This window comes from Cebus imitator, unplaced genomic scaffold (genome assembly GCF_001604975.1).
Source record: "Cebus imitator isolate Cc_AM_T3 unplaced genomic scaffold, Cebus_imitator-1.0 Scaffold20, whole genome shotgun sequence".
Taxonomy (NCBI): domain Eukaryota; kingdom Metazoa; phylum Chordata; class Mammalia; order Primates; family Cebidae; genus Cebus; species Cebus imitator.
Window position 1 is genome coordinate 9,033,546 of NW_016107335.1, and position 20,577 is coordinate 9,054,122.

General features: G+C 43.9%; 1 protein-coding gene across 4 annotated transcripts in view; it reads left to right on the plus strand.

Moving 5' to 3' along the window:
• Window positions 1–20,577, plus strand: part of ZNF777 (zinc finger protein 777) — a 29,525-nt gene that overhangs the window by 2,016 nt on the left and 6,932 nt on the right. For all 4 annotated transcript variants that reach the window (XM_017520982.2, XM_017520979.2, XM_037735865.1 and 1 more), the window contains exons 2-4: window positions 3,387–4,247; window positions 5,195–5,321; window positions 8,251–8,364. In XM_017520982.2, the coding sequence (XP_017376471.1) occupies window positions 3,402–4,247; window positions 5,195–5,321; window positions 8,251–8,364 (1,087 nt within the window). In that variant the 5' untranslated portion in view covers window positions 3,387–3,401. The remainder of the gene's footprint in view (window positions 1–3,386; window positions 4,248–5,194; window positions 5,322–8,250; window positions 8,365–20,577) is intronic.

Consider the following 20,577-nt stretch of genomic DNA (forward strand, 5'->3'; position numbering starts at 1 on the left):
AAAAAAAAAAAAAAAAAAAAAAAAAAAAAAACTCCTGAGAAAATAAAATAAAATGAAGATATTTTCATGCCTTTCTCTGGGCTCAGGCCTTCGGGGCCCTTGAATGGCATATACTGCTGGGTGAACCACACTGGGTCATTCAAAAAAAATGGCACGACTTTCTTAATAAGTCAGATACTGTGCTTATGGATGCTTCTGCTAATGTGGCATGAATCCTGGAGACCCAGTCCACTCCTGATCCTCGGGGGAGGGAGGGACGGTTAAATCCTAAGAATATGGTTTAGAAGAATTCTCCCTCTAACCCCCTACCAGCCTTTTGAGAATTTGAACTTATCACGTTTAGATGTATTTACAGTTCCTCTCTCTCTTTGGCCATTTCTTCCTGCTTAGGGTAAGATAAGCCACAGGTTTACCTGGATGGATGAAATTATAGCAAAGGGCTTTTATTTGGGGGGCAAGGGAGGGAAAACGCTCCTGTGGCCCCTCTACTGTCCTCCAAATCCGGAAATGGAGAGAGACAGTCTAATAATAGGAAAGAAATAGTATTTTCCTTTGAGCTCTGATTTGTCTTGCTGGTAAAGATGCCTTGGTCTGCTGGCTCTGTTTGCTATACTGGAGGTTTTTTTGTTTTGTTTTGTTTTGTTTTTTCTTCATTGTTTCAGTTAAACCCCTGCATTACTCAGAGAGACTGACTTACCCCCCAGGGATTTTTTTCCCTTCTTTCTAGTGCTAGGCAGATACCCTAATCTCCCTCTGAGGCAAGGGCTGGAATGTGCCTATTGTGTTGCGTTAGGAAGCCACTTTTCCTGAGAGCCAGGTGCCTAGCCTAGAGGGCCCCCTGCCCTGCCTTCCCCCTAGTGAAGAATTGAGAGTTGGTTTAGCTGTTGATGAGCCGGCAGGTTTAGGGGTCTTGTGAGTTCCTTGGAGATGTTTGCCTGTGCCCTTGTGTCTGTTTTGAGGACAAGAACCCAAAACTTTCATTGGATTTTCAGAGGTCCCTGACCCCAACTTAAATGATATCTTTAAAAGCAAAGCTTTCCTCCCCACCCCTCCCAACCCTATCAAACCTCCACAGGTCTTTGTGTATTAATAATATCCAGGCCTCGGGATTTTCAAGGTAAAAAGATTCAGAGCACGCACCTGCCTGGCCAGCTGCTTCAGTTGACAGCGAAGGCCTTGAGGTCACCTGCAGGCTGTGGAACCAGACCACTGTGGGACCTGGGGCAGCCTCTCCTGTCCCCATTGTCTTCCTGTACTAACTATGGATAGTAACTCTAGTACCTGTTTCATAGATTTTGTGAGGATTAAATGAGATAATCCTTTAAAATGCTTAACACAGCTCATGGCACATAATAAATGCTGGATAATTGTTAGCCATTCCCAGCTGATTAGTGCTCATATCTGGTTAGTGGCAGAGGCTATTAAACGATGCTACCTCAAAGACCTTTTGTGAATAGGGTCTTGAATCTTCAGTCCTTGGCTTAAAAGTGCGATGCTGTCATAGTTGTCACCTATGAATGAACCAATAAAAGAAAAAAAGCTGTAGAAGATATGGAATAGCTTTAGATAAGTCTCTGATAGGTGACTAAAGGAACTTCATGATTTATCCTAATAATTCTTTTGTATCTCAACAATTTACTCTTCAGCAAGCATTTATTGAACACATACTATATGTCAGACTGAACACTGGGGATATGCTAATTTTCAAATTAAGAAAATTGAAATTTTAATTAAAGACCACTTGGATATAGAGCACAGTAACTGAGCAGATTCACTGGAGGAAGAGGATAAGGGAGTGGACAAAAATTGTTACAGGAGAAATTGTGTTCGGTTCCAATAGAGATATTGAGGATCTAGGTAGGTAAGTACAGAACTAGGCACTCACAGAAGATTGTGGCGTCACCTCCCCAGTGATTCAAGAATTCTCTCAATGTGAGTATGGCAGGGTGGGGAATGAGGAGAGCGTGGGTCACTGAAATCCCAGAAGGACTCCAAGTCTTTATGGTGGTCTGGTCCTCCCAAATCTGGCTGCAAGTCACCAGTCCGGCTGACTTCTGCTCTGCTTCCCGTCCTTCCAGGCCTTCCTGCTTCCTCATTCCCCACCTCAGAAACCCCAGGGTGGAACCCAGACCACCTGAGCACACCTACTGCAGTGAACCGCTGCCCATTCCTAGGAGTGGCTGAACTACCTGCCTCGATCTCTCTTTCTGCTGATAGGAGAAGCCAGGCCAGAATGCCCAGAAGTCCATTCAGCCTCTACAGCAGGGGCTGGGCACATAAAAGGTGTTTCCAGGTCAAACATATACCGTACTGACTCATTGAGATGAGTCTGCAGTGTGCAACTGGTATCAAAGAGTAAGAGTCTGGGAAACTTCAGATAATGTCGTGTCCTTACTCTTGGACCAAGCAAAGGAAGGAACCCAGGGCACCACACAGGCCTAATGCTGGTAGAAGTGGTAGGGGCTGGATGCCAAGTCCACCTTTGAGTCAAGAATGTTAACAGTGCTGGCTCCTGCTGGTGAGCCCCCACCCCCACCCCCACTGGGAGATGTGGGATAGTAGGTGCTTGGCTTTTACAAAATTCTGCTCTTTTGTTTCTTCAAATTTTATGTGCAGTGCTCCAACAACTCAGGGAGTGCGTGTGTCAGATATTGTTATCCTCGTTTTATGGATGACGACACAGGACACTAAGAACAGCGAGGTCAAATGACGGATCCAGAGTGACACAGGCGGCAGTAGGTGTAGACAGGGCCAAAATCCAAGTGTTCTCACAGGAGTCCAGCACCCTTTCCCCTCTCCCACACTGCTGCTCATAAGGTACCTGTGCCATGTATGTTGTGTAAAAGGAGATGGCTCTGTAAGAAACAAAAGGTGGCGCCGGGCGCGGTGGCTCAAGCCTGTAATCCCAGCACTTTGGGAGGCCGAGGCGGGTGGATCACGAGGTCAAGAGATCTAGACCATCCTGGTCAACACGGTGAAACCCCATCTCTACTAAAAATACAAAAAATTAGCTGGGCATGGTGGCGCGTACCTGTAATCCCAGCTACTCAGGAGGTTGAGGCAGGAGAATTGCCTGAACCCAGGAGGCGGAGGTTGCGGTGAGCCGAGATAGCGCCATTGCACTCCAGCCTGGGTAACAAGAGTGAAACTCTGTCTCAAAAAAAAAAAAAAGTGGCATAGTCATCTTTTATTTGCTGTTAATAATAGTGTCATAATTGATATCTAAATTGGTGCTGTGGTCTCCAGAAGAGAGTCACATTTGAGGAGTACATGTCATTGTTACCCAAATGGAAGCAATTTTTATGTGTATGCTGGTCTTTGGGATTTATTTTCCTAGCTGGAGATGGTGGCCTTCAATCCTCTTTTCCTTCCTTCCCTGAACACAGGTTCAGCAGCTGGACATGGAGAATCAACGCTCATCACCTCTGTCGTTCCCCAGTGTTCCGCAAGAAGAAACCTTACGTCAGGCCCCTGCTGGACTCCCCCGAGAAACTCTGCTCCAATCCCGTGTTCTTCCTCCCAAAGAAATTCCTTCTTTGTCTCCCACCATTCCCCGACAAGGCTCCCTGCCCCAAACTTCCAGTGCTCCCAAGCAAGAGACTTCTGGCCGGATGCCTCATGTACTCCAGAAGGGACCCTCACTCCTGTGTTCTGCCGCTTCTGAGCAAGAGACTCCTCTCCAGGGCCCCCTGGCTTCCCGGGAAGGGACCCAGTATCCACTCCCAGCTGCTGCTGAACAAGAAATCTCCCTTCTCTCCCACTCTCCCCACCACCAAGAAGCTCCCGTTCACTCCCCTGAAGCTCCTGAGAAAGACTCTTTGACCCTTTCCCCAACAGTTCCTGAGACCGACATGGACCCTCTGCTCCAGAGCCCAGTTTCCCAAAAGGACACCCCCTTCCAGATCTCTTCCGCAGTCCAGAAGGAACAGCCGCTCCCCACAGCGGAGATCACCCGCTTGGCCGTGTGGGCTGCCGTCCAGGCAGTGGAAAGGAAACTGGAGGCCCAGGCCATGAGGCTACTGACCCTGGAAGGCAGGACCGGGACTAATGAAAAGAAGATAGCTGACTGCGAGAAGACAGCCGTGGAGTTCGCAAACCATCTGGAGAGCAAGTGGGTCGTGCTGGGGACCCTGCTGCAGGAGTATGGGCTGCTGCAGAGGCGGCTAGAGAACATGGAGAACCTACTGAAAAACAGAAATTTCTGGATCCTGCGGCTGCCCCCTGGCAGCAATGGAGAAGTTCCCAAGGTAAGCACATCCCAACTGGGGCTTCCCAAGGAAGGGATCCGAATTGGAGTGTGGTTTAGGAATGTAATATGAAAGAAAGGGGTGGTGGAGAAAGGAAAAAAAATACAGTGATCCCAGTTGCCGGGATGTGCCAAAATCAAATTATTTCTCCTGTTGATGAGAGTATAGGCTAGTATAGAAATGCCCCTGGGATCGGGGGTTGTCAGTTTAGAAGGGTGTTCGGCAGAGCTGTCCATTGTGTCAGAGGATAAGAAGTCAAAGGCCGGTGAGAGCCCTGTAGAGGCTTTACCATCAGTCACTGAGGGCGCGTTAGCTTCACAATCGCAGCAGAGGAAGGAGCTTGGATTAAACATCACAAGAATCTGTCCTGCTCCACATTTTTATCAGTTCACTTATAAGCCATGTTAGTGCCCGGAAAACTGATTTCAAGAGGTTTCCTTTAAAAAGCTAGAGAAGTTAGGTTTGTATATTATTTTCCAGAAGGTTCCGAAAGAGCTTGGGTGTGGACTGGCTTGCTTTGTCTTCTTCAGTGCTGCTGCCCCCTTTCACAGCCATATGTAGAGAGAAAACAGACTCAGTTCTCTAGGCCAGCACGCCTCAAAGTTTACTGTGCACGTGGATCTCCTGGGGATGTTACTGAATGCAGAAGCTGATTTAGTAGGTCTAGGGTGAGGTCTGAGAGTCCAAATTTCTGGCAAGTTTCCTGGTAGCACCATTGGTGCTGGTCCACAGACCATACTTTAGAGCTTAAAGAATTATATCCTGAAGGGGAAGAAAAGCATCAGACAAGACAGGCCCCTCACTCTCTGGGGCCAGGATAGTGGCCAGACTTCTGGAGAAGTCCCAGGTGAAGACCCAGAGCCAGGGATTTGGGACTTGGGATTGGCCAGCCAGGGGCCTGTGACTGCTTCCAGCAGGTCCAAGCCGAGTCTGTTGTGTGGTTTCAGGTCCCTGTCACATTTGATGATGTCGCTGTCCACTTCTCGGAGCAGGAGTGGGGAAACCTGTCTGAGTGGCAGAAGGAGCTCTACAAGAATGTGATGAGAGGCAACTATGAGTCCCTGGTTTCCATGGGTAAGGAGAAGGCTTCACCCATGGGGGGCTGCCTGGATGCAAGCTCGAGGTGCATTCATAGCCTTAGGGAGTTCTGAACCCCAGCAGAGCCAATAATCGCAAGCAAGAAAAACGGAATTTTAGAGAGCACAACAAATTAAAACCAATGCCCTCATATACCCACACGCATCAGTGCGGCCCAGGCCAGAACGGTCTGTAAATTGAGACACCACGGAGAAGCTGCTGGGGCAAGAAGGAGGAGAAAGACCTAGGTATCGATGGTCTCTCACCATCATCCTATTTTATCTCACAGATTCCTTTTATAATAATTTGTCCAGCAAACTATAATTAAACAAGGAAAAAAGAATGAACAAAAAGTGTGCTGAGTGCCTACTGTGTACCAGCCACATTTGAAGTGCTGTACAAGAATCACCTCCTTGGACCACCACAGCCAAGCTGTTGGGGTGGCTAACACAGGTGTTCACACTCCTGCTTGATGATTCAGGTGGCTGAACACCGAGGCTGTGATCAGGGAGGTTAAATGCTTGTTTCATGGAGATCCATCTTACCCCAGAGTCTGTGGATTCTTATGATTTTCATTAAAACTATGTAAGGGTGAAAACCTGACAAAATGTACTTTACTTTTATATATCTGTTTCTGTGATGTGGAGAACTCCTTGGGTATGTATAAAAAATGTTATCTTAAAAGAAATATTTAAATGTGTTGTCACATAGAAACTTTGATTCCAGCCAGAGTTGATAATTTTATACATACCTTCCCGTGGGATATATTCTCTTGCTTTTAATTTTTCAGCTGAGTGGGGTGGCTCATGCCTGTAATCCCAGCATTTTGGGAGGCCAAGGCAGGCAGATCACGAAGTCAGGAGTTTGAGACCAGCCTAAGCAACATGGTGAAACCCCATCTCTACTAAAATACAAAAAATTAGCTGTACATGGTGGTGGACGCCTGTAATCCCAGCTGCTGGGGAGGCTGAGGCAGGAGAATCCCTTGAACCTGGGAGGCAGAGGTGGCAGTGAGCCGAGATCGTGCCACTGCACTCCAGCCTGGGTGACAGAGCAAGACTCCATCTCCAAAAAAAAAAAAAATTCTTCTTTTTTTAATTGTGAAAATTCAACACTTTAAATGATTTCTATGATTAAGAGCAACTACCACGCATTTACCAGCCCCACTCCCCAGAGGTAACTACCATGAACCCTTTGGTCCATGTTTTCTCTCATCTTTTTTTACATGTGCAGATATAAGCATGATACATTCACTGATGCACATGCAGTTTGGGGTTTGCACGGAGGGGTCTGTTCACTGATTTTACCTAATGTGGGGATGTAGAGAGTGTTCCACATAGGCCTCCTTGGAAAGACGGTGCAGTGTTCCAGGGGAACCTTTAGGGCTTTTGACCTTTCTGCTGTTGCTGAACAGTAGGTTGATTCTGTTTTTGTCACTGTTACCAAGTGTTGTGATAAACCTCTGTGTATTTGTGCACTTCTGTGTGTTTCAGTAGGACAGATACTAAGAATTGGGATTGCCAAGTAAACAGGATGCACATTTACAGTTTTATTGCTACTGCCTGGTGCTCTCCAGCAGGCTGAGCCAGTTGATATTTCTGCAAGGGTGTGTGGAAATGCCATTTCATACCCTGGGCTGAGCTGATGTTCTTCTATTTTAAATATTAGCCTTTTTTACAGGTGAAAAATGATACCTAATTTATCTAAATATGTATTCCTTGATGATTAGTGAACTTGTGCATCTTTTTATATATTTATTGACCATTCATATTTCTTCTATGAATTACCTATTTATAGCTTTGCAATTTTACTAGTTATAAAAGTTCTTTATGTATGACTATGGATAGTAACCCTTGCCATATGACAAACATATATATATATATGTATATAATATTTCCTCCAAGTTTCTTTTTTTTTTTTTTTTTTTAAGACGGAGTTTCGCTCTTATTGCCCAGGCTGGAGTGCAATGGCATGATCTCGGCTTACCGCAATCTCCGCCTCCTGGGTTCAAGCAATTCTCCTGCCTCAGCCTCCCGAGTAGCTGGGACTACAGGCATGCACCACCATGCCTAGCTAATTTTTGTATTTTTAGTAGAGATGGGGTTTCACCATGTTGACCAGGATTGTCTCAATCTCTTGACCGCATGATCCACCCACCTTGGCCTCCCAAAGTGCTGGGATTATAGGCGTGAGCCACCGCACCCGGCTTCCTCCAAGTTTCTTAATCTTTTAACTCTATTTCCAAAGAAGTGAGAACTCATTTTATGTAAGAAAATCTATCAGTATTTTATTTTATGGCTTTTAGATTTTAATCAGAATTAGTTTTTTGTTTTTTCTTTTTTTGAGATGGAGTTTCACTCTTATTACCCAGGCTGGAGTGCAGTGGTGCGATCCCAGCTTACTGCAACCTCCACCTCCCAGGTTCAAGAGATTCTCCTGCCTCAGCCTCCCAAGTAGCTGGGATTACAGGCATCCACCACCACGCCTGGCTAATTTGTTATATTTTTAGTAGAGATGGGGTTTCACCATGTTGGCCAGGCTGGCCTCAAACTCCTGACCTCAGATGATCCACCCGCCTTGGCCTCCCAGCGTGCTGGAATTACAGGTGTGAGCCACTGCGCACAGCCAGAATTACCGTTTTACTTTACAAAATTTCAAATACCTTCTGCCTTTGTCATGAAAACCTGGGCAGGTTTTGACCACCTCTGAACAACATGATCCCCCTACACCCCCGCGCCGCACATGCACACGCACACACAGACACACCCACAGTGGGCTCTCAGGAAAAGGGGAGGAGGCTTGGCGGTTTTCCATTACTGGCCCCCAGTGGAGGAGCTGCTCCTGGAATCACACACCCACAGATGATACCTTAACAGCATCCAGTGCAACCTCATCCCGGAGCATTTTTTTCCTTTCTTCTGCCCAGACTATGCAATTTCCAAACCAGACCTCATGTCACAGATGGAGCGCGGGGAGCGGCCCACCATGCAGGAGCAGGAAGACTCTGAGGAGGGCGAGACGCCGACAGATCCCAGTGCTGGTGAGTGGCTAAGGGTGGTCTGCAGCTCTGCATTCTAGATCATTCAGTACTGAGGAAGCCTCAGCATGAGGCAGCACAATCCAAGGTAGGCCCTGCCAGGAGATGTCAGCAGGAAAGAGGCCTGCAGGTGCCAGGACCTGCTTTGGAGCACCATGATCACCAGCAGCCCAACTGGTTGATTAATGGGAATCACGTTGGGTTCACTGTCTCAGAATTTTTTGACATGACCAAGTGTCACCTCACTCGCTGTAGGAAATAAAGCAAGAAACTCAAAAAAAGGCAATCACTTGTTAAGCAGTCACTAGTGCTTGAAATTCCTGGCGCTTTCGAGAGAAGGGCCACACCCTGAGTCCTGCAGGTGGTCATTGGAGGGATAAGGGGCATACATGGCCGTTACTGGGAACAGGCTATATATATGCACAACTCCAGCAGGATGGCGTGTAGGTGGACTCTGCAGATAGGCGCCCAGGGAGGCCGACCAGAGGCCAGGTGGTTCACTTGCAGATTCTGGTGAGAGAAGGCCTGTATCTGAGGACAGTTTTCCTGCTTACTGGTGGTGGGATTTTAGTTGCTTTATCGTTTTAGAGTCTCAGTTTCCTCATCTGTAAAATAGAACTGGCACTAATGTTTAACCATAGGGCCTGGCACAGTGATTGGCACGTGGCAGTGGCTCAGTAAATGCCGGCCACTATCAGTGTGCCCGGAGGGTTGCCCCATTCACAGCAGCCGGGTCAGTGGCCCACACACCCACGCTGCAGGTGCTCTCGTGGTGTGTGGTTGCTCTTTGAAGCCCCTTCTTTGGAACTGCCCTTGGACTTGAATCACTTACCTCGATGGTCATCATTGGAAGCTGGTCCTTGAACTTTGTGGGCAGGCGTGGCGTGTGAACATAGCTGAGTGTCACTGGTGATCATGTCTGCTGAAAGAGGGTGATCTACCTGGAGAACTCTGTTTGGGGCCAACAGCCAGGTCTTGTTAGGAATTAATGTCATTGATTTGGGGACCTATCAACTGGCTCCAAACAGATATTCTAGGAACATGAAGTAATGTCAGCCCCATATACTGAGTGAGAAGGGGACTTCTGGGAGAGGCAGAGCCTGTGAAAATACAAGTACTGGCATGTCCCAGAGAAATCCAGCAGCACCACTTTCCACACATTTGCCTAAAATTTAACTCGAGGAGAGGGGCTAACCCTGAGTTCATTCTGGAAGACAGAAAAGAGGAATTTAAAAGTCGATGAGGATGGGAGGTTGGTGACAGTGTGGCACATGGCAGGGTGAACTTTTGGTTGAGGAAAATCAGCCAGAGATCCAAAGATAATTCAGATGTCAGCCCTCCAAATACTCAGAAAAGAGGCTCCCATTCGTTTACGGCTCTGGAGAAGCCAGGCATCATCTTCACCTAGCAAATTAGCAAAGAGTAATTAGCAAATTACTGCACCTAGCAAATTAGAAAAGAGGCTCGCGTTCATTCATGGCCCTGGAGAAACCAGGCACCATCTTCACCTAGCAAATTAGCCAAGATTAAGCGAGCCAGAAGGCATGGCTGAAATATGTGTGCTCAGATATTGCCACTCAGAGGGCTTATCATTTCAGTCTCTCAAGACAGCAATTTGAGGCTTTCTAGTCTTAAAATATATACGAAGGTTTTTTTTGTTTGTTTTTGTTTTTTTTTTGAGACAGAGTTTCGCTCTTGTTACACATGCTGGAGTGCAATGGCGCGATCTTGGCTCACTGCAACCTCTGCCTCCTGAGTTCAGGCAATTCTCCTGCCTCAGCCTCCTGAGTAGCTGGGATTACAAGCACGCGCCACCATGCCCAGCTAATTTTTTTGTATTTTTAGTAGAGACGGGGTTTCACCATGTTGACCAGGATGGTCTCGATCTCTTGACCTCGTGATCCACCCGCCTTGGCCTCCCAAAGTGCTGGAATTACAGGCGTGAGCCACCGCGGCTGGCCGAAGTTTTTATTTTTTAATTATATGTGTGTGTGTATGTGTATACATATACATATATATGACATGATCCCAGCTCACTCATGTATATATTTTGTTTTCTTTTGTTTTGTCTTTGAGACGGAGTCTTACTTTGTTGCCTAGGCTGGAGTGCAGTGGCATGATCTCGGCTCACTGCAACCTCCACCTCCTGGTTCAAACAATTCTCTTGCCTCAGCCTCCTGAGTAACTGGGATTACAGGCATGCACCACCACACCCAGCTTATTTTTGGGTTTTTAGTACAGAAAAGGTTTCACCATGTTGGCCAGGCTAGTCTCGAACTCCTAACCTCAAGTGATCCACCCACCTCAGCCTCCCAAAGTGTTGGGATTACAGGTGTGAGCCACCACAACTGGTTTATTTTTAAATATATTTTAAATATTTTAAATGTTCATACATTTGACCTAATAATTTACCTCCTGAGAGTCTAACATGAAAAAGAAGCCAAAATATAGATGACAATGTATAAATACAAACCACAATATGATAGACTGTTACACACTAAAATCACATTTAGGGAGAGTTTTGAAACCATAAGTTTCACTCGTATGTTTATTTAGTTCATCAGATCTCTTTGGTAGCAGGTACTATGTCAAGAACTACATTAACCCTGAGGCCGTTGCCCTCAGACGTAACTCCTGTGGAGAGACTGACATTAACAACCAAAACACCTCACATAGATGAAAGCACAGGCACCAGCTGTGACACAGCTGGGATGCAGAGCATCCAGGACTGCGGGACACACGACAGGAAGGGTGCCCTTGAGTTTGGGAGGTCAGAAAGGCCACTTTGAGGACGTGGAATTTCTGGTGGAAACTTGAAGACCGAGTGGGGTTCTGGCCACTCCGTGGAGAATTAACTGGAGTGAGGAAGGTCTGGGAGCTGAGAGACCACTCGGAGGTTCTTTTTCCAGGTGGGAGACCTTGGCATCGCCCTGAGAGAGAAGTGGCTGTTGGCAAGAAATATTTTGGCCATGGGCTAGGAAGGACTTAGGGATTGGTGGGAGTTGAATGGGAGGGACAGGGAGGTGCTAAGGATGGCTCCCAGGCGTCTGGCTTAAGTAAGAGTAGAGGGAGGGCAATGTGAGGTTCAGATTTGGAGAAACACTGAGAATTCTATTTTAAACACATTAGGCTTGAGATCCCTGTGAGACATCAAAGAGAAGGTGTTGAGAAAGCAGCTGAATAAAGGAGTCTGGAGTTGAGAACAGAGGTCTGAGGTAGAGACGTCTGGCCTTGGCACATTTGGACAGTTGGGTGTTGGCAGCAGAGACAGATTAGGTTGCTCAGTCTGTAGAGCAGGAGGAGAGGAGAACACCAGCCATGCCCTGCAAAGCCCTGGCTTTGGGGCAGTTTCGGGGATTTGGAATATGTTCATCACGGGGCCCAAGTGTTAGTATTTTTTATCTTCCAAGGTGATTTTCATATGCAGCCAGGATTGAAAACCAGTCACAGGATTTGGAAAAAGAAGGAGCCAGAGGAATCAAAGGAAACAGAAAGAGTGGCCAGAAAGGTAGCAGGAAAATTAGGATAGTGCCTTGTTGGGTATTTCTAGAGAAGAATGCTTCCAGAAGGAGAGAGTATGCCCAATAGCGTTGTATTCTGCTGTGCAGTTTAGGAACAGGAAGACTGAAAAGTGTCCATTGGATTGCAAGCTGAAAATCATCAGTGACCCTAGGAAGACAAACACTGGTAGATTAGTGGAGGTGGCAGCCTGATAGTCAGTGGGTGAGGAGCGGATGGGAGGCAAAGAAGTAGAGATGGCACGTGCTGACAGTCATTTCAAGAAGCTTAGTTGTGGGGAGTGGAAATATGGGGCAGTTGGGGGAGTTCTTGTTTGCCTGAGATGGGGATTGCTAAAGCCTGTTTGAAATGTTGATGGGAATGATCCAATTGATAGGAGAATTAAGGGTGTAGAAGCGGGAAATGTAAGTTTAGTGAGGTCAATGATGTACGCAAAAGGAGACAGAAAAAAACTGGATGGAAACATTCCAAAGCCGTATTTTTCTGTTTTATAAAATGTTCTGATGTGAGCATATATTACTTTTTATTCAGTAAAAAGATATTTTTTAAAACAGTGCATAGTGAAAGACTTTGAGTTGAGCAGGACAGATTGAACATGTATTTATTTCCACCTCCCCAAATCCTTCTAAAAGAGTGAAGGAACTTTTAAAAGGAAAGGAGAAACAGCAACAAATTTTTCAGCCCTGAAGCAGGCGATAGATGTGGTGAGCTGAATCTGAAATTGGTACTGGGGAAAGCTGAGAAGAAACACAATTTGCACCCCGACACCTGCTCGGGACTCAAGAGTTAATAGTACCAGAGACTCTAGGGATCCCTGGAAATAGGGATGAAGTGAGGCTAAACACAGAGAACTGGCTGAACATCTTTTAAAGAGGCCACTTAACACTCTCTCAGCTCCCATTGCCTCCCTCACTCGCGTCTGCAGGCATCTGCCTCTTCCTAGCACTGGTATGTGACAGGCTTATTCTCTAGAGAGGGTGAAAAGGAGGCTCTCTGGACATGGGCACCAGGCACAGTCGTGGATAGGGCACCATGTTGAAAATGGGAAGAAGGAGACTTGAAGTGCAGATACTGAGATCTCCAGACTTCTTCCCTAACTCGACTACCAAAATGTTGCTGACACCCAGGATTAAACGCTTTGGGCAGGATATTGGAAGAGTCTTATCTGGATGCTTTTGGGACCAGCCCAAGAGGTTTCTCAGTAAAATGACTTGGGCAAAGCACCCTACTGGGAAACAGAGACCAATAGTTAGCAAGCCCTACCCTAATGCACTCTGCTTTCTGTTCTCCTGAGTATCCACTTTTAAGACTCTGTGGACAACCACGAACCAGGAGACATTTGGAAAAAGCCTGTGGTACACAGAGACAAATAAGTAAAGAAATCAGAAAAATATATTTAGAGGAGCAGAGCTCATGCAGAGAGGAAAAAATATATATACGAATACTTACATATAAAATCCTTAGATAAAATAAGTGAATGCATTCATGACACAAAAGTGTAATTAAAAAAAAAGAATAGAAAGGAACTCTTGGAAATTAAAAATGTAATAGTACAAATTAAAGACTCAGTAGCAGTGTTGGAAGATAAGCACACATCCCAAAAAATAAAACTAAAAGAAAATAAAATAGGGAAATCATTAAAATAAAGGATGGAAGGAAATAGGGAAAGAATAAGAAAACTGAAGGATGGAAGTGCAACATCCAGATAATAGGAATATCTAGAAAAAAAGAGTAGCAAAAACAGGTGGGAATTGTCAACAAAATAGTTCAAGAAAAATTCCCACCAATTAAAGACATAATTTTCCAGATTGAAAGAGCCCACCAACTGCCCAGAGGCTGGAAGAGAATAGACCTACACTTTCAGCACGAAATTTCAGAGCAACTGAGAACAAAGGAAACCCTACAAGCTTCCAGAGAAGAGAAGTAGATTCATGCACAGACACAAGAATTAGAATGGCCTCAGACGTTTTTAGCCACATTGGGAGCTAGAAGACGATAGAGCAATGCCTTTCAAATTTCAAAGGAAAATATTTTCCAACTTACAATTTAATATGTAGCCAAACTATTTTGATTAAATATGACTGAAACTGAGACACTTTGAGATGTTCAGGTCTCCACAAATCCTTTACCTCCCCAAATCCTTTATCAAACTGGAGGAGGTGCTTTGCCGAAATGAGGAAGTAAACCAAAAAGGAGGCATTAGAAACCGCAGCTTGAGAGAGAGGCGGATGTCCTCCCAGGGGCAGCACAGGGGCATTCTGAGAGGTCAGCAGTGCACCTAGAGGCAGGCAGTCGAGTAGGGCACCTCTGCAGGTCCCAGAAATTTGTCTTCAAGTAGATGAAATCGATAAGTACCCAACATATTTGAATGTTTTGAGTGGAAAGTTACACACAAGGTTGGGGGACTTTGGAGCTGAGTTCATGATAATTAGTAGTAAGCTGGGCGAAAGAAAAAAGTGTCAGATCTAGGGAAGGCAAGAAGGTTTACAGGGACAGGAAGCACTCATTGTATATTACAGAGTTTAGTTATGAATAACATTGATGTAATCTAGTGATGGAAACACCCAGTATTGACCCAACTAAAATTTTAGCAAAACTATATTGGCAGGATCAATTCAGAAGAGATGGTCCTGACCTTCATCTCTTGGAAGTCAATGGATGATACTTAAAACTGAAAACTCAAGGAGTAGCAGTATAATTGTTACTTAGAGTTATGGAGGTAAATGACAAAGAGTCAGCTGAAATCATTGACATGATTCCCAAGGGGAGCAGAAAATGGGGCAGAGGTGTGGAAAATAACTTTTTAAAAAATAAGTTTTGAGCCGGGTGTGGTGGCTCAGGCCTCTAATCTCAACAACTTTGGGAGGCCGAGGCGGGTGGATCACTTGAGGTCAAGAGTTTGAGACCAGCCTGGCCAACATGGTGAAACTCCATCTCTACTAAAAAAAAAAAAAAAAAAAATTATTTGGGTATAGTGGAGCATGCCTGTAATCCCAGCTACTCAGGAGGCTAAGGCAGGAGAATCACTTGAACCCAGGAGACAGAGGTTGCAGCCCCATCTCAGAAAAAAAAAAAAAAAAAGTGAAGAACTGTTTACACTGTAACTTAAAAAAAAACTTTTTAAAATCACATATCAAATTTTTAAAAACCTAACAGAAAGTATAGCCATGAGAAGATTGAAAAGTCAGTGTCAACCAATATTTACTTGCTTTGAGCTAGCAGAGAAAGTTTATGTGGCAATACTGGTTTTTAATTTCAAAAAGAAAAAATACAGAGAGAAAGTCCCCCATAATTTTATCTCAAGAGTCAGCAGTGTATTCCTTCAAATTTTATGTGCACATGATTACATACACACACATAGCCTTAATCATATAAGTATTACATAGACACACTATCATTGTAAAAAATTCAGACAATATAGAAGTATTGGCAAGTTTCTTTTTCAATAATATATCGTTGACATTTTTACATGTCAGAATATATAAATTTGCCATGTTCTTTTTCATAGAGAGTAGCATTCTGTTTATTGATTTCATAATTTATTGGAATACTCTCCCATTGATGTGCATTTAGGCTGTTCACAAGTTTCAGTGCTTCAGTAAAGATGATTATAAATAGATCTTCATGCGCTTGTCTGGAACTTATTTAGAAATGGATTTTCTGGGTCAAAGGATACACCCACTTAAAAATTTAATGGATCCTGGCAAATCCTTCAAATCACTTATGCCAATTTACATGCCTTCATTCGTCTAAGTACGAAAATGTTTGTTTCTACACACTCTTGCCAGTAGTAGGTATTATTTATGTTTTTCTCGTTTGCCAAAGTAATGGGTAGAAAAAACAGAGTATTTTGATGTTTTTATTTGACTTTCTATAGGGGTGATGTTGAACATACCTTTATGATTACTAGTATGTCTTACTACTCTGAGAATAATCTTTTTTGTTATTCTTTTGGGTTACTCATCTTTTTATTATTGATTAGTAAAAAGCTTTTAAAATAATTAAGGATATTAGCTCTTGTCTAGCAGTATGTATGTGAATACTTTTCCCGGTTTGTGGTTTACTTTTTTTTTTTAAGACAGTCCCACTCTGTTGCCCAGGTTGGAGTGCAGTGGCGCCATCTCAGCTCACTGCAACCTCCGCCTCCTGGGTTCAAGTGATTCTCTTGCCTCAGCCTCCTGAGTAGTGGGGATTACAGGCGCCTGCCACCATGCATGGCTAATTTTTTTGTATTTTTAGTTGAGACGGAGTTTCACCATGTTGACCAAGCTGGTTTCAAACTCCTGACTCAAGTGATCCACCTACCTTGGCCTCCCAAAGTGCTAGGATTACAGGCATGAGCCACCATGCCTGGCTTGGGGTTTACTTTTATATGTGTGTGTGTGTGTGTGTGTGTGTGTGTGTGTGTGTAGTAGCAGTTTTTAATTTTTATGTGTTTAAATTTATCAGTAATTTTCTTTTTTTTTTGAAACAGAGTCTCACTCTGTTGCCCAGGCTGGAGTGTAGTGGGACAATCTCAGCTCACAATCTCCGCAACCTCCACCTCCTGGGTTCAAGTGATTCTCTTGCCTCAGCCTCCCGAGTAACTGGGATTACAGGCACGTGCTACAACACCAGCTAATTTTTGTATTTTTCGTAGAGACGGAGCTTCACCATGTCGGCCAGGCTGGTCTCGAACTCTTGACCTCAAGTGACCCACCTGCCTTGGCCTCCCAAAGTGCTGGGATTACAGGGGTGAACCACCATGCACAGCCTTCAGTTATTTTCTTTGTGGTATCTGGGTTTTATATCAAGTGCAGAAATATTTACTCAAGCTATTTTATTCAGTAAACACCATGATCACAGATCTTAGGTCTGTTAGGATCTAAAAAAAACCTATAAAAATATTTGAAACCCACAATTTTTCTGTCCTAGAAAACAAAAAGAAAATTGCTAGGTGTAAGTAATTAAATGCTTATTTTAACAAGCCTCTTAAAATATAGCATTATATCAGTTCCATTAACTAATAAATTAGGTCTTCACAAATGTTTAATACATTTGAAAACAATTTCTAGGATTTACGCCACCTCATAGGAGTTCTTATGAACATGCATGATTACAAATATTAAAAACCAATCACAGATTAAATGTTTCTTATAGCCAAAGCTACAAAAATCCTTTCAAAATAATTTATAGCATAATTTATAGTTGATATGAGTTGGGCACATTTCATATGTTTGGCACAAACAGCCAAACATCCTCCAGAATGAGTATCTGAAGTCTCATATGGCTACCACTAGCCTGTTCCTCAGCTTCAAGTTGTAAAACTTAGGTACCTGGGCTTTTTTCTAATACTAGTATGAATTCATTATTTATACATAAATGTTTTGTTCATCAGTAGTTTGATGTGAAATATGTGAAGGTAGCTTTTTTCCCCTTTTAGTCAGGAAGCCAGTTGTCTCCATTCCTTTTAAACTTTTCCCCACTGGATTGAAATGTTACCTTTTTCATAAACTATATTTTCACAATGTATGTGTCTTTGGTTACTTGTTAAATGGAAGAACAAATTCCTGCTTATAAGTAAATGCAGCTTGGTTGTCAGTACTCTTTCAAAAGCTGTTTGGGGTGGGGAGACGTTTTTGGTGGAAAACACTGGCGTTCCCTGCTAAGTGGAGGGGAGGGTGAAAGCGCATACATACTGCTTGTTTCGAGAGAGAGAACGAGTACATGCCACAGAGAGGAGCAGGCAAGTGCCTGGAGCTCAGGGAGCAGCACTGCTACGTCCGGCAGAGAGCACTGAAGAGGCTTGATGCAGGGCAGACACTAGAGTTGAGTCTTGAAGTAGGGACAGGTGTGGGAGGCACTTGTCTTCAAGCTGCAGAAGTGTTGTGAGTGAGCTGCAGTGAGCCACAATCTCACCACTGCACTCCAGCCTGGGCAACAGAGCAAGACCCCATCTCTTAAAAAACAAAATAAAACAGGGACTTCCTGCCCATCTCTGTCTTACTATAAAGCATTTCTCAGAGACACAAATCCCCCAGGTCACCAAACAGAATATTCAGAACTTTGGGATACATGTCCTGAAGCACGTCTCTCTGGGGCCTGGATGGCAGGTTCTCTTGCAGCTTGGGTTCTTTGCAATATTTTGCCTTTAACAAAATTGAAGGAGAATCTAACCAAGTTTTGAGCTGATAGGTCATTAGAAACAATTTTTGATGATATGTTGGCCATGTGATCTTTGTCGCATATAATTCAGAAGTTCAGAATTGACAGTTCCATTAAAAAGCTTCTTCCAGCTCATCTACATATTTATGTAAATGAGGCTTCCCAATGTAAATGAGGTTTCATTTATAAAAATGAAAAACAGACTAAAATTCATTCTGAACTGTATGTTCTACATTAAGAATATTTATTTCCAGATAAGTAAACTAATTGGAAAAAATTTCTATTCATCCTTATAAGAGATACGTTTCCCAAAGTTTCTTTATTTTCTGTCTTGGATAATTATTTATCATTTTATAGTGATAATCACTGAGGATAACTTAAGCCAGGAAAAAAAAATGAACACTTAAAGACCTGTGGTTATTGGAAACGAAAGCAAAATTAAACTTTCAATTTACATACACATTTCTGTGGCAGAGTGGTAGATGAAGTGATGAGTAAAGGGTTTCTAAGCATACAAATATGTTCTATTAGGATAAAATTCTGTGGACAAAGTGGGAATAGAAATAGAAGTTCAAGGTAAAAAGGAATGATATAAAAATTCCAACTATCAAAGAAGAACTTGTTCATGATTTTTTAAGTGAATAATGGCAGGTTTAAAATTGCTGGGGTTCTTAGATTCCATTGGCAACATTAAAGGGTGATGGAAGAATTTATTTCAAAGTATCAATATTTACAATACTCCAGAAATTACATATTTTGCAGTTACTGATGTACTTTATATATTTATTCAAAAAGGTGCAAAGGAGTACATAGTTTTAAAAATTATTTTAAGGTGTAAGCAAGCAAAATACATATATATTTTTGAGACAGAGTCTTGCTGTGTCTCCCAAGCTGGAATGCAGTGGCGTGATCTTGGCTCACTGCAAACTGAGTAGCTGTGATTACAGGCGTGCGCCACCACGCCCGGCTAATTATTGTATTTTTTAGTAGAGACAAGGTTTCACCATGTTGGTCAGGCTGGTCTTGAACTCGTGACCTCGTGATGCACCCACCTCGGCCTCCCAAAATGTTGGGATTACAGGCATGCGCCACCGCACCTGGCCTGGCAAGCAAAATATTTTAAGTAGTTTGTGAAGTCAGGGAGGAAGTTTTCCTGATGTGAGAGTCATGGTCATGTTTGTGGAGGGATCATAACGATTTAGCACAGAGACAAGGATTGAATACAGAGGAGAAAAGGCCCACAAAAAATGCAGCAAAACTCCGGGGAGAAAGAAATGGGCAGGGCTGAGGAAACAAGCCGAGGATTTCAGTGACAGGAGGAAGGAAGAGAGACATGACTTTCCCTGAGATTGGAGAGAAAAGGGAGGTGAAGATGGTGACTTTCAGCCACTGCAGGAAGAAGTAGGAGATGGAAGTATGGATGACTTTTTCTTTTCCTTTTTTTTTTTTTTCACCATGTTGTTCAGGCTGGTCTTGAACTCCCAACCTCAGGTGATCCTCCCGCCTTGGCCTCCAAAGTGCTTGGATTACAGGCGTGAGCCACCACGCCCGGCCTTCTTTTCCTTTTAATAGTGAATAGGACACAGACATCTTTGGGGAGAGTGGGAGCTCCCGCAGTTCTGAGGGAGTGTAGCAGAGGTCTTCATTTAAGGCTGTGAGGGGTAAATGAGAACATGAGAGCTGCTTTATATTCCATCTGCTCCCAAACCAGTTGAGCTGGTGAATCAGAGAGGCATTAAAGGAGTGCCACGCATTCGAAGAAATCTAGTGTAGGTCGTTTAGCACCCATTTTTAGCCTGATGAGTTTGATTTCTTAGTAAGGGAATGAGTGGATTTGGGAGAGGAGCACGAGAGCCTCAGAAGGGCAGGACTGAGGCTGCTTGGTTCATTTGTCTCCTGGTTTCTTTTCTCTTTTTCTCACAGCACTTCACCTTCTAACATACAATGTAATTTATTTATTGCATCTGCCACCTTATGTAAGGTCTATGTTTCGTTCACTGATATATCAAAAGCCATTAGACCACATGACATGTAATTGGTGCTCAGTAAATATCTGCCAGTAAACATTCAATGGATGAATGAATATGTTTGTATATGACATATTCTGTTGTTACTGTAGTAAACATTTGTTCACCATAGCAAAAGTCTGGGAACAAACAGTGAACGTTCTTCCTTAAGGAAAAAATGAATAAGCTAGGGTTTTATCCTGACCAAGGAATATATGCAACATTGTTAACAATGTGTTAGCACTATAGAAATTGGTTTGAGGCCGGGTGTGGTAGTTCACGCCTGTAATTCCAGCACTTTGGGAGGCTGAGGCGGGCAGATCACTTGAGGCCAGGAATTCGAGACCAGCCTGGCCAACATAGTGAAACCCTGTCACTTCTAAAGATACAAAATATTAGCTGGGTGTGGTGGTGCATGCCTGTCATCCCAGCTATTCAGGAGGCTGAGGCACAAGAATCACCTGAATCTGGGAGGCCGAGGTTGCAGTGCGCTGAGATTGCACCACCGCACTTCAGCCTGGGCAATAGAGGGAAACTGTCTCACAAA